This window comes from Cetorhinus maximus, chromosome 25, assembly GCF_964194155.1.
Source record: "Cetorhinus maximus chromosome 25, sCetMax3.hap1.1, whole genome shotgun sequence".
In the NCBI taxonomy this organism is placed as follows: domain Eukaryota; kingdom Metazoa; phylum Chordata; class Chondrichthyes; order Lamniformes; family Cetorhinidae; genus Cetorhinus; species Cetorhinus maximus.
In genome coordinates, this window is record NC_135903.1 from 35,098,078 (window position 1) to 35,110,629 (window position 12,552).

The 12,552-nt window shown below is 48.4% G+C and overlaps 1 protein-coding gene across 3 annotated transcripts in view; it reads right to left on the reverse strand.

Annotated features, from left to right (window-relative positions):
* LOC144668050 (formin-like protein 1) overlaps positions 1 to 12,552 on the reverse strand; it is a 280,427-nt gene that overhangs the window by 94,662 nt on the left and 173,213 nt on the right. For all 3 annotated transcript variants that reach the window (XM_078529803.1, XM_078529804.1, XM_078529802.1), the window contains one exon: positions 6,255 to 6,360. In XM_078529803.1, the coding sequence (XP_078385929.1) occupies positions 6,255 to 6,360 (106 nt within the window). The remainder of the gene's footprint in view (positions 1 to 6,254; positions 6,361 to 12,552) is intronic.

Here is a 12,552-nt window from a genome sequence, read left to right on the forward strand (position 1 = left end):
GAAAATGAAGAGGTGAACTATGAGAGGGAGTTTATTGGGAATGATCGCAAATTGTTACTTATGTAACTTCCAAATGATTTTAAGCACTCGATCAGCCCAGAGTCAGCAAATACCGGGAATGTGCTAATTGCTTCATTCCAACTCAGAGAAGCGTTAACTCCAGCTCCAGCACAATTACTCAATTTGGAAATTGCTAAACTGGATCTGGGATCTCAAAAGGGCAAATATTTGCCAGCTTTGTTAACACTGCAATAAGCAGAACATGCTCCCAATTAAACACCATCAGGATTCGCGATTTAGTATCCTCACAAGTCACAGTCTGGCATTCAATAATTTCCTTTAATTTGTAAGCTTTGACAAAAACGGAAAGGGCTTAGTCCAATAACACATTTCACTCAGAGACAAAAGCAAAGAACTGCGGATGCTGGAAATCCAAAACAAAAACACATTTCACTGCCTACATCTCGCAGTAGGTATCTCTTTTGTTTGAAGGTTGGAGTGCTCCAGTCAAAGGGTTTGTTGTCTGCGCTGAATTAATCTCGTCTTGTGGTGATATCCAGCAACTTGAATTTATACAGCAAAACAGGCAAGTCCCAGGATGGGGAAAAGCACAGATTTAAAATAGATAAATGGAACTAAGCTGAGCTGTGGAGGAGGTGAGAGATTACAAGTAACCAGAAGGGTGATGAGAAAGCGGGTTTTAGGAGGTTTTTGAAGAGAGACACGGAGGGCTTTAGGAAAGAAATATCAGAGAGTGTGGCTGATGTCTCTACCACAGGGGTATGCAAAAAAAACAAAATAGACGTTGAATTTCAATGAAATGAGGGGATAAATAACGAAACGAGCATTTTACTAATTGGAAAAACAGGTTTTGGTCCCCAGAGTTACTGATTGGGTCACAGCTCAAGTGAAAATGCCAGACACCACTTAGCCAATCAGCAGCTTTGGACACCGATCACCAATCTGAATAGGGGAAATTTGCCAAAAGTGGGCCTTGTTCAAATTAGACACAAAACGTGACATGCACAACACAGAATACAATGAGTGCTGCTCCAAAAACAATCAAGAAGCTCGATATCATCCAGGACAAAGCAGCTGATTGATCTGTGCCCCATCCACCACCGATGCACAGTGGCTGTAGCGTGTACCATCTACAAGATGCACTGCAGCAATTCAGCAAGGCTCCTTCGACAGTACCTTCCAAACCCACAACTGCTCCCACTGAGAAAACAAGGGCAGCAAGAATGGGAATAGCAGTACCTCCAAATTTCCTTCCAAGGCACACACTTTGGAACTATATCACCATTCCTTTACTGTCACTGGGTCAAAATCCTGGAAATTCCCCCTGAACAGCATTGTGGGTGGCTGTACACCACATGGACTGCAGCGGTTCAAGAAGGCAGCTCACCACCACCTTCTAGAGGGCAATTAGGGGTGGACAATAAAGGCTGTTCTTGCCTGTGATGCCCATATCCCATGAACAAATAAATAATAAAATTCAGAACAGCGGCCATTGGTGCTGCGATAGTGGTTGTTTGCTTTCTAACAGAGTGCAATTTCTAACTCAGAAAACCTTTCCTAATGGATCTCCTGCATGCTGTAAATCATAGATATGTTGTTGCACAAAGACAAGTGCTTTAAACCAGGTAATCCACTACGTATTATTCTACTGCTGATGGCAGGGACATGGGTGGTGTGGCTGTGTTGGACTTGGCTGGTCTCTTTCCAGCCACCAAATGTACTTCCTGTAAACAGACACTCCTGAGGTAAGATACAGCATAACTGTTGGCACAGTAAATTTTCAGATTAGATGCTGCTTGCAAGTTCTCAGCTCTAGGTTAGGAGAAACTTGTTTATTTCATATTTAAAACAACTTGCAACACCATGACGAACCCATGCTAAGACACAAGCGGGTTGATCGTGGCTTTGTACAATCGTGTAAAACAGGTGATAGGGAGCCAGCTGCCCAATTTACATCTCGGGCCATTTTTATTTCAATTGACATCGAGCATCGTACAAAGCCAAGCCTCTGTCCCAAGAGGTGTGCAGAGAGCGACGATGTCACAACTCCAATCCTAAGGGAATTTATAAATAATAGGATTGTCATCAACTGCTCGTAAGTGGCTCCCACTTAACTGCAGTTTTAACTTAACTTTAATTTTAATCTTAACTTAATTTTAAGTATTGGTGTTTCCCCAGTAATCTGGCAGCAGTTTTTGGTGGATGCCTGTCAGATTCTAGAATTCCAGTGCACATGACAAGTTGGATTTATTGCACTAGTGGGCACAGTAACACCACCATGAGGTATTTGACCTCTCAAGGCCCTAGGCTGCATGGTGCCATCTTTTGTTTAGGCCATGCTGTCACTGCACATGTGCAATGGCTATAGCGTCACAGCTGGGAGCCAGTCTACGCAGAGATACAGAACCACAGGCCGGAATTTTCCAGCCCCTCATGCTGGTGTGATCTTCCGGTCCCACCAATGGGAACAGAGATATCAGTGGCTCTCCGGCTCTGCTGTGGAAAATTCTGGCCATGGTGTTCGTTGTGCTTAAAGAGACCAGTTGGCCCATCGTGTCTATGTCAGCTCTTTGCTAGGCCTACCCAAAACCAATCCCATTGCCCCATGCTTTCCTCAAAGCCTTGCATTTTCCTCTGCTTCAAATATTTATCTTTACCAGCTGGAAAAGATCCAGTAGTCTCAGTTTTAATGATTCCTCATGGCAAAGCATTCCATGCTACAACAACTCTTTATAGAAATAAATGTATTCTTAACCTTGCACCTTAATTGTTTGGGGACAGTTTTTAACATTGACAAAACCTTATGACGGGTTCCACAAATGAGGAAGTATTGGGCCTGAAATTCAGCGGAGTGGCGATCAGAGTCGGACTGACGTTCCGCTCTAGTTACATACCCTAAAACCCAGGCGACTCTTCCTCGCCGCACCTTCCAACTCAGGCTGCGTGAGAACTGTGCAGGGCAGCAGCGCCCCTAAGGCCTTCAGTCGAGGGGTGCACAGTCAGATATAAGGAGGCCATGACCCCCTTTCAGCTGTCGTAAAGCAAGTAACTTTAAAGGTCCAGCCATTCTTGAGCCAGGGAGAATGTAGATTTGTAAGAAGAGTGGGTAGGATTGGCAGGGCAAGTGCAGTCAGTGGGGGGAGGGGGGGTTGGGGGGTGTTGGGAGCAGTGTGGGCTGTAGTTGAAGGGTGTGCAGTCAGGCTGGGTGTAGTCAGTAGTTAGCGTGGGTGTAGTTGGGTGGGTGCAGTCGGGGGGGGTGATGCAGTCAGAGTGCGGGTAGTCGGGGTGAGTGTAATCAGGGGGTTGCTGTCGGGGGGGGGGTGTGTAGTCAGGATGTGTGTAGTTGTGGGGGGGCTGTTGTTGAGGTGGGTGCAGTCGGGAGGCTGCAGTCAAGGGGGGGGTGCAATCGGTGGTGGGGGGGGGTTGGTGGTGCAGCCGGGGTGGGCACAGTGGAGGAGGTGCAGTCGGTGGGGTGTGGTCAGGACTTGTAGTCAGCATGGGTGTAGCTGGTGCAGTTGGTGGGGGAGTGTATTCGGGGCGGGTGTGCAGTCAGGGGCAGTGCAGTCAGGGTGCATGTTGTCGGAGGGAGTGTAGTCCGGGGGTGGGGGGGTGCAGTCGGGATGGGGGTGCGGGGAGGGCAGGAGGGGTGCAGTTGGTGGGGGTGCAGTCAAGGTGGGTGTAGTCTCAGGGGTACGGTCAGGGGGTCATTAGTCAGAGCGGTGTAGTTGGGGGGGGGTTGGTACATTCAGGAGTGTGCAGTGGGGGAGTGGGGGGGTCCCGTGTGGGTCAGTGGGGTGGTAGGGGCATCTAGTGGAGGATCGGGGTAGTCAGGGGTGCCCGTGGTGAATCAGGGGCTGTTGGGGAGGTCCCATGGGTGTTCAGGGTGGGGGGTGGGGGATGAGGTGGTGGGGGGGGGCGGTTGTTGTCGGTCTCCTATGGGGGGGTCGAGGGCATGGGAGGGGAGTCCCGTCAGGGGTCAGGGGGGTTATGGAGGGGGTCCCAATGGGGGTTTTGAGGGTCATGGGGGTGGTTCTGTGGGGCTTGGGGCATTGTGGGGGCAGTCCTGTGAGGGCTGTAGTGAGGGTGGTCCTGTGGGGTGTCGGGAGTGGGGGGGGGTGTCAGTACAACACTTACCCAGAAGCTAGAAGTGGTTTTAATTCTTCTAACTTTTTCAGGGTAACTATTCCTGTAAGACAGTCGGAACCGTAGGAAGTTTGCAATTTAAATGACATTTTTGGATGGTCCCTCGTACAAGGCAATTGCCCATCGGAAGCCTGAACTTCCCGGCAATTGCCGTGCAATCCTTACCTGGGCACCTCCGGGTTGGTTCCCCAGCACATCTTTGGGATTCCCCACAGTTACACTGCCCTGGAGTTTGGAAGGTACAGACCTTACAGCTACAGTTTGTCATCTCAGGTACTCTCTTGGGAAGCTGCACTGCACACCCTCTCTGACATTAATGTCTTTTCTATAATTAGATGCCCAAAACTACACACAGTTATCTCAAAGGAAAGGTAGGACATAGGGATTGAAATGTGTCCATCATACAGGGGCTCATGTGGGTCAGCTTTGTTCTACTGAACTTTGGGTGTTTCACTAGCCTCTAATTTTAGAACCTGTTGATTTTATCAGAATCTTGGCCATTTCACTTCACTGGCCTCTGTCTGTATATTGGAGAAATTCTTCCTTCCAGTCATTCTCTCTTATTTGCTTGAGCCCTTGTTATATAAAGGATACTAAACCTAAATTCTAACCGTGACTGAGCGGTAATGCAAACTCAGACACCGAGTGTGCGGTTCCAGTTGAACATGTAATCTAACTGAAAACTCCAGTGCAGTATTAGAGGAATGCTGCATTGTTGGAGGTTGTGTGTTTCCCATGCGATGGGACGAATTTTCCCATCGGCGAGCTGGGGTGGGGCCCACTCACTGACACGTAAAATGACGCGGGATGACATTGGGCAGAACTCCCGACGTCACCCCACGTCATTTGCATTTTCAGGTTGGCGGGGGTGCAGCCGAGTCAGCTGTGCACCCACCGACCTGTCAACGGCCTATTGAGGCCATTCAAAAAACAATTAAGCTCATTAGTGGACCTGCCCGCCCAACCTTAAGGTTGGCAGGTAGGTCGGGAGCGCTGGCGGCCACATGAAAAAGCAGGAAACCTCATCCACGGGCAGGATTCATTGCTGAATCAAAAAATTAAGAGACACTTTTAATTAACGTTATGTCCATGTCCCAACTCATGTGACATTGTCACATGAGGGGACATGGATGGTGAATGAAATTTTCAACAGAATAACTTTTTCACTTTGGGACCCGATCTCCCTGAGGCAGCACCTAGTCTCAGGGAGATTGGAGTGCACGAAGGGGCGCACTTCCGCATCTGGCATTACCTCCACCCCACCCCCCCCGCCCGCTCAGCGGACGTCACACTGGGCGGGCCTTAATTGGCCCACCCATGAAAAATGGCGGCGTGCCCCTGATCGGAGGCGCTGATCGGAGGGCCGCCCGCCCACGCCCTCTCCTGCCCATCCCTCCCCCACCCCATCGGGGGGAAAATGATGCCCGATGTTACACTGTGGTTGCGTCTGGCGGGTCAAGTGCAAGTTCTAGGTTCCCCGGCATTAGTTGTTTGCACGCCCTAGACGGCACACCCTGGCTGAACCATCACTGAGGAAATAACAATGAGTTGTTCAGCTTGTTGTCTGTAGGATTTTGCAGTGTGCAGGATGGCTGTCACATTCCCTAAGACAATAACTGTGACGACACCAGAAAACAACTGATTGCACGTGAATCACACTGATACCTGACAAAGCTCGAGGCAAACATGACTTCTTTCCTGGATTTATGCTTCAATTTCTAAAGTAAAGTAAGATTCAGAACTCTCCCAGCTCAAGGTTAGCATCCGACTCCAACTCTACCACCTTCGCCCAGGGCGAGGTTTGAACTGGACAGCTCTCTGCAGAGCTAAGGATTGCAGTGTGCAGCATAGATATTCATGAATTCAAAGGGGGAAGGTTAAAAATCATATTTTCATTAGAAACAAAGTTAAATTCTTCGTTGTGTGAAGAGTTGTGCTCAGGAGATTAATAACACTGAAAATTGTCACAGACCCACCACAGAAGCTCCCGAAAAGAAGACAAGAGGGTACAGAGTATAGAATAAAACAAGAGCTCCATCCAATCCAGTTACCCACACCCGGACCCAAGAGACCAACTGGTTTTCTCTCACCTGATAGTTCATGATGGCACGCAGGCACATTATACAGACATGGACGTCATCCTTCTGGCTCACAATCCGTGAATTCCGCAGTGCTTTTCTACTGTGCATGGTGTGCCTGAGACAGATGCAGTGAGCAGAGGTTACAATCAACGCATTACGACAAACTGGATTCATGTCAGCAAACATTTTTAATGGATTATTGGCAACAGCAAGAAATACACTGGGGAATCTGCATCAGCCTGGTGGCCAGAATCTCAGTAACCAGTGGTAATACAGAACAGATGGAATAGAGATATTTAAAACGACAATGTGGTTTGTTATGGTCGCTGCAGAGGAGATGGGGCAGAATTTAATAGGAAGCATGCAGGTCCGGCTGGTGGGACCTGAGTGGGCGCTAACTCCACTTACGTGCTGGGAACTGGTGCATGTGGAATTCAAATTACAATTTAAAGGACCAGCAGCAGACACGGCAGACGCGGGATTACGTGGCAGGGGCAGGGGCAGGTATTCATTGGTGGATCCGGCTGTCAGGTGACAATGTAGCAGGTATGGGCGGGCTATAAAGACTGCGTTTGCTGTCACTGCAAATGCACAGAGCGCAGTGACAGCAAATGCAGTCGCAGTTCTGGTGATGTCACCCCAGCGATGCCGTAGCAGCTGCCGGCATCAAAGAACAACGTTATGGATGCCTGCTGGTCACTGCCTCATTCCCAACCCCTCGGTGCCTCACTCGCCACCTCACTCATTACCTCACTCGCCACCTCGCTCATTACCTCACTCGCCACCTCGCTCATTACCTCACTCACCACCTCGCTCATTACCTCACTCGCCGCCTCGCTCATTACCTCACTCGCCGCCTCGCTCATTACCTCACTCGCCGCCTCGCTCATTACCTCACTCACCACCTCGCTCATTACCTCACTCGCCGCCTCGCTCATTACCTCACTCGCCGCCTCGCTCATTACCTCACTCGCCGCCTCGCTCATTACCTCACTCGCCGCCTCGCTCATTACCTCACTCGCCGCCTCGCTCATTACCTCACTCGCCGCCTCGCTCATTACCTCACTCGCCGCCTCGCTCATTACCTCACTCGCCGCCTCGCTCATTACCTCACTCGCCGCCTCGCTCATTACCTCACTCGCCGCCTCGCTCATTACCTCACTCGCCACCTCGCTCATTACCTCACTCGCCAACTCGCTCATTACCTCACTCGCCACCTCGCTCATTACCTCACTCGCCACCTCGCTCATTACCTCACTCGCCACCTCGCTCATTACCTCACTCGCCACCTCGCTCATTACCTCACTCGCCACCTCACTCATTACCTCACTTGCCGCCTCACTCGTTGTCTCGCTCACTGCCTCACTCACTGCCCTGCTCCCCAAGTGAAGTGGCAAGCAAGGTGGTGAGTGGGGCAGCGAAGGGGGTGGCAATCAGAGGGGATGCAGTCAGTGGGGACCAGCAATAATGACGCACAACGATGATGTCAGCGGTGCCGACTTGCTGTTCCAGTATGGTGACAGGAGATACAGTGGATTATAAAAGAGCCTCCTAGACAAACAGGAGGCTTTGCTCTGTCCACCTCCTTTCTATCAGTACTTTGTTCTGTTTCTTGTTGCACCCCCACATCAGCTTCAGCTCCCCCCATCACTCCCTCCTCATTATTATTTTCTGTCCTCAGCATCAGCCCCCCACCTTCTCACATCCAAGCCTCTTCAACTGCACGTACATCTGAGCCTGGACAGAGACCAGCCCCATGGTTTAGTGACACCTCCCTGCCAATTCTCCTCCAGGCTGGCAGGGAATGGCGGGAGCTGCTCTTTCCCACAGATGGTGACAGAAACTCTCCCTGGTATCCCTTGTACACCTCTCCCTGGCCCTTGCATCCAGTAGAGGCTCATGCACATTCACGGCCTCCTCCTCAGGCTCATCCAATTCATCGTCATCTGAGGAGGAGTGCTGCTCCGCCCTCTTGTCCAGTTGCAAGGGCTTTCTGTGTGGCATGGCACATTATGAGGTGCACAGCAGACCACGACTATTCATTACACCCTATGTGGTGTGGCACTGCAGAGCCCCTCCAGACCAGTCAAAGCAATGGAAATGCAGTTTCAGCCAGCCAATGGTTTGCTCAATTGATGGGTCTGGTGGAGGTGTGAGCTGAATTATCCCGCTCTTCTGCTGTACTGTGGGGATTCCTCACTGGCGTCATCAGCTATGTCTGCAGGAGATAGCCCTTGTCACCCAGGATCCAGCCATTGACCTGGGCTCGAGCCTCAAAAATCTCTGGGAGCTGAGAGGTACTCAAAATGGATGAGTGATGCGAGCGCCCTGGGAAACAAGCACAGACACACATGATTCTTTGCCTGTCACAGACCCAGTTCCACATTCAAAGAGCGGAAGTGCTCCCATTTAAGATGGAGGTGAGGAGGAATTTCTCCTCCCAGAAGGTCATTGGTCTCTGGAGTTCTCTTCCACAGCGAGCAATGGCGGCTGGGCCATTGAATATATTCAAGGCTGAGTTTGGCAGATTTGTTGATCAAAAAGGAAGGTAAGGGTTATGAGGCTAGGCAGGATAGTGGAGTTAAGACCACAATCAGATCAGCCAGGATTTTACTTAATGGCAGAGCAGGTTCAATGGGCCAAATGGGCTACTCCTGCTCCTATTTCTTATGATCTTATGATCCACATTTGCTGCTGGCTGGTCCCAGGGAGTGCCAGTGACAACATAAGTGCAGTCATTGAACCCCTTGCACTGAGGCCTGACCTGCAGTTACTATGCCGCTGACTTAATCTCTACACCGTAACCCACTGTCAAGAAACCAATATTTCATCTCCCGCTGAACTAAGTCCCCCGCCCGCTATGTTTCCCACTCTTACAGGCCCCATTAAATACTGCCCAATGTTTCCATTTGTGAGTGCAGGGAAGGAGGGGTCCAAAAAAAGGGAAATTGATTTTTCACTGGTCTTTACGTATGTTTCACAGCTCAATTCAGGTTAAATTTCTCTTGGTGCAGCAGTTTCCTTTGTATTCCATATTGTTACCACTTGCTTGTAAACAGAAACTTAATGAAATAAAAAATAAAAGGTTTGAAATGAGATTGGGCAATCTGTATCAGCTCTGCACCATGGCAACAGGTAACATGGTCGCCATGATGTCTTTAGTCTTTGTAGCACATCTAACCTTTCGGCCAGTGACGACAAGGTGAGCAGCAACAGTTTCTGCTGATGTTTTCAATGATAAATTCAATACTCACCAATACTGGAGAACTCTACATGTCTCTGGTGAATCCCTAAGGGTGAGTGACAAGTATAGGTGAAGAATCAAAAAGCATCACAGAGCTATGAAGCAACATTGTTCATAACTGGACTTGAGCCAGCCTGACTCTGCGGTACACAGGAACCATCTGCAAAGCAGGTGATTGACCAATAGCCAACAAGGGGTTGGCTTGTTTAAATCATGCCTGAAGGTATTTGAGGGCAGGTGTCTGGTGCAGTGAGACATTCATTTCCAAGACAAAAGGCAAATTATGGTATTTGTGGCTCTGAGGATCTGTACTCCATTGTGGAGTGAGGACACACCGACACATATATATTGACTCATACTCCCTCCCGCAAGTGCATCATTTACCATTCCTATCCATGTATCCAGGGAGGGTTGTAAAACAGTACAAGCAGCATTACACAGGGGGGGTCAATGGACTGAACAGTACATCATGCAGCAGATCTGTGTGGACTGAACAATGTATTACACATGGACTGAACAGGAGAGCTCGATGGGTGAGCAGTGCATCACACAGGGAACCTCTTAGGACAATTTAATCGCTTAGAGGGAACCTACATGGGTTAAAGAATTAAAAGCCACGCTGCCCTCTGGTAAGCTTTTGATTTTTTCTCCATGTACCCACCGAGAGAAGACACATCCCCAAGAAGCATGAAAACAACAAAGAAAGAAGTTAATATTCACACATCAGTTATACAGCTGCTTGAACTAATGAATTGCCTTTCATTGAACAAGACTCTAGCACATTGATTTGCCCCCAGTAAGCCCAAATAAAGGACTGACATCTTTTGTGGAATCATTTATTTCTCTGAGCTTGTCTCCTGAGATTAATTTTCTCCCCAGTTGTTTGGAATGTTTCTGTGTTCGAGGCTGCATTGTGCAGTGGGACCTCTGCTGGACAATACAAAGCTGATAATGCAAGAGAGCCTGCGCACTACTAGGAGGGATGCATCACTTAGTGCAAGGTCTGTTCATCTGCAATAATTTTTGGCATTCCAGATGCCTTACTCATGATATGTAGGAGTGGTACAGGTATCAGCAGCCAATAAAGGTCTGCTGGCTACCCATTATGTGCGCAGTAGTTTTGTGGGTTACGAGGGTGACAGGCACTGGGTGAGACATCTGGCAGTGGTGACTGGCAATTTAGTTTTATATCTTCTGTGTGGCATCGCCTCTTTAGATGCGTTATGGGGTAGCTGTCCAATTTAAACAAAAGTCAAGAGCCTAATGAGCCATGTGCAAACTCCCAGCCTATTTGCAGTCAGGGCCAGAACTGGGTGGCTTGGGAAAGCAACATACAATAATGTGAGGACTGAACAAGCAACACTTCTTGCATTTAGCTGTTCGTTAGAAGCCCCGATATCAAAGTAGCCTATGAAGGCAAAGAAAAATATTAAAAATGCATTCCATTATCCATTTGATTGTGCTTTTTATTTTTATTCACAATTTCAGCTTGAGCCTTTTTAGAGAGAATGCCCATTCATTTTATATGGATGTTCTTAATCACACAACAGACTTATCTGCATCGTTCAATGTTGGGCTTCTGATTGTGCAGTGAAGCAGAGGGTATTGTGCTGTCACTGCATCAAGTAGATAATGATTGAAGAGACAGAGTGGTGCACAGTGACAAATTGACGACTGAAAAGTCACTGAAGGCAGGACAGGAGAAAACAACATATCTGGACCTGTGGCTGAGGATTCAGTTGCCCTTTCGGCAACGGCAATGCAATTCCAGCCATGTACTTTTTTGGAGGATGGCTCCCCAACCTCCCGAGTCCAGTGCACCTCTTTGTATCAGCGGATGTGATCTGTTAAGTTATGGCACAACGAGAGCACCAATCCCATCTCTGCGATTTCCTTTCTCTTATAAACTTAAAGGACACAAAAGATGCCAAGGGCCTTGAATTTCTCTGGGGAGTGTCCTGATTTCCTGACATAGCTTCAGCGGAGCTCCCAGAGAAACAGAGCAAATGGTTGAAGTTATGACACAGGGTCAAGGTGATCAGTAACAAAGTTCTTTTAATGTGTAAACATGCGCAGGGTAATTTTGACTCTGAGCATGTGTGAATTGGCCGATAGCGAATCAGCAGCTCCGTGCTTCTGTCTTTTGAGGTCAATGAAAATAAAAATCAAGAGAGGCGTAAAATGGGCTTTTTATGCTTCGGTATTGCCCAATTTACACTTTTGCACAAAGTCAAAACAACCCAGACAAAGTGTAAATTGTCTTTTCCTAATCGTCCCCCCATCCTTAAAACAACTTTGATCTTCAGCCCTTCAGTTTAGGAGGAGAATGTCCATTGACTGGCAAATGGATCAGGGAGGTTCCTATGTTTTGTAGACCTGTCTTGAAAGTGAGCAGCCTCCCCATTGGATTCTCTAGTGCTATCAGGCCTGTTAGACTGATTTTGGGAACTGTATAGTGCATTGAGTCACCATACTGTCCTGTCACCTCCCCTACCCAAATTCCATCTAACCCGGATTAATGAGACGAAGATCTCCTCGCTTCTCACTGCCTCCCTGCACCCTTCCTCCCAACCCCACTGCTCTGATTTCTCTACTCGTATTTGGAATGAATTTGGCCTGTCTCAGCTAATCTCCTAAGTATTCTGCACCCATAGCACCAAACTGCCCTTATTCTGTTACTAAAATGGCGCCCACACAGAAAGCTATATACTGTGGATCCATGTGGAATTAAATGTCACATTGGCCCAAAATGGGATGCTCCTCAGAAAGAAGATTGGCTTTAAATCATCATTATTGGGCCAGAGTGGAGGGAGCTTCAATCCCCACAGATACCAGAGTGCTCGATGTCAATGCTTGGGTGGTAATTATATACATTGGCACTGTGATGGCTGTACGAATCATTCCATCAGTTTACTTCTAAATGGTAAAGGTGAAAAATATCACCCCACCCTGCCTTTGGAACTCATGCCAGAACCTCAGGCCCTACCACAGTTGTCCCTTTTCTGCTTTAAAGTTTCGGATGTGCCACAGGACAGCAGATTGTGCCTTTACATGTCCCAGATT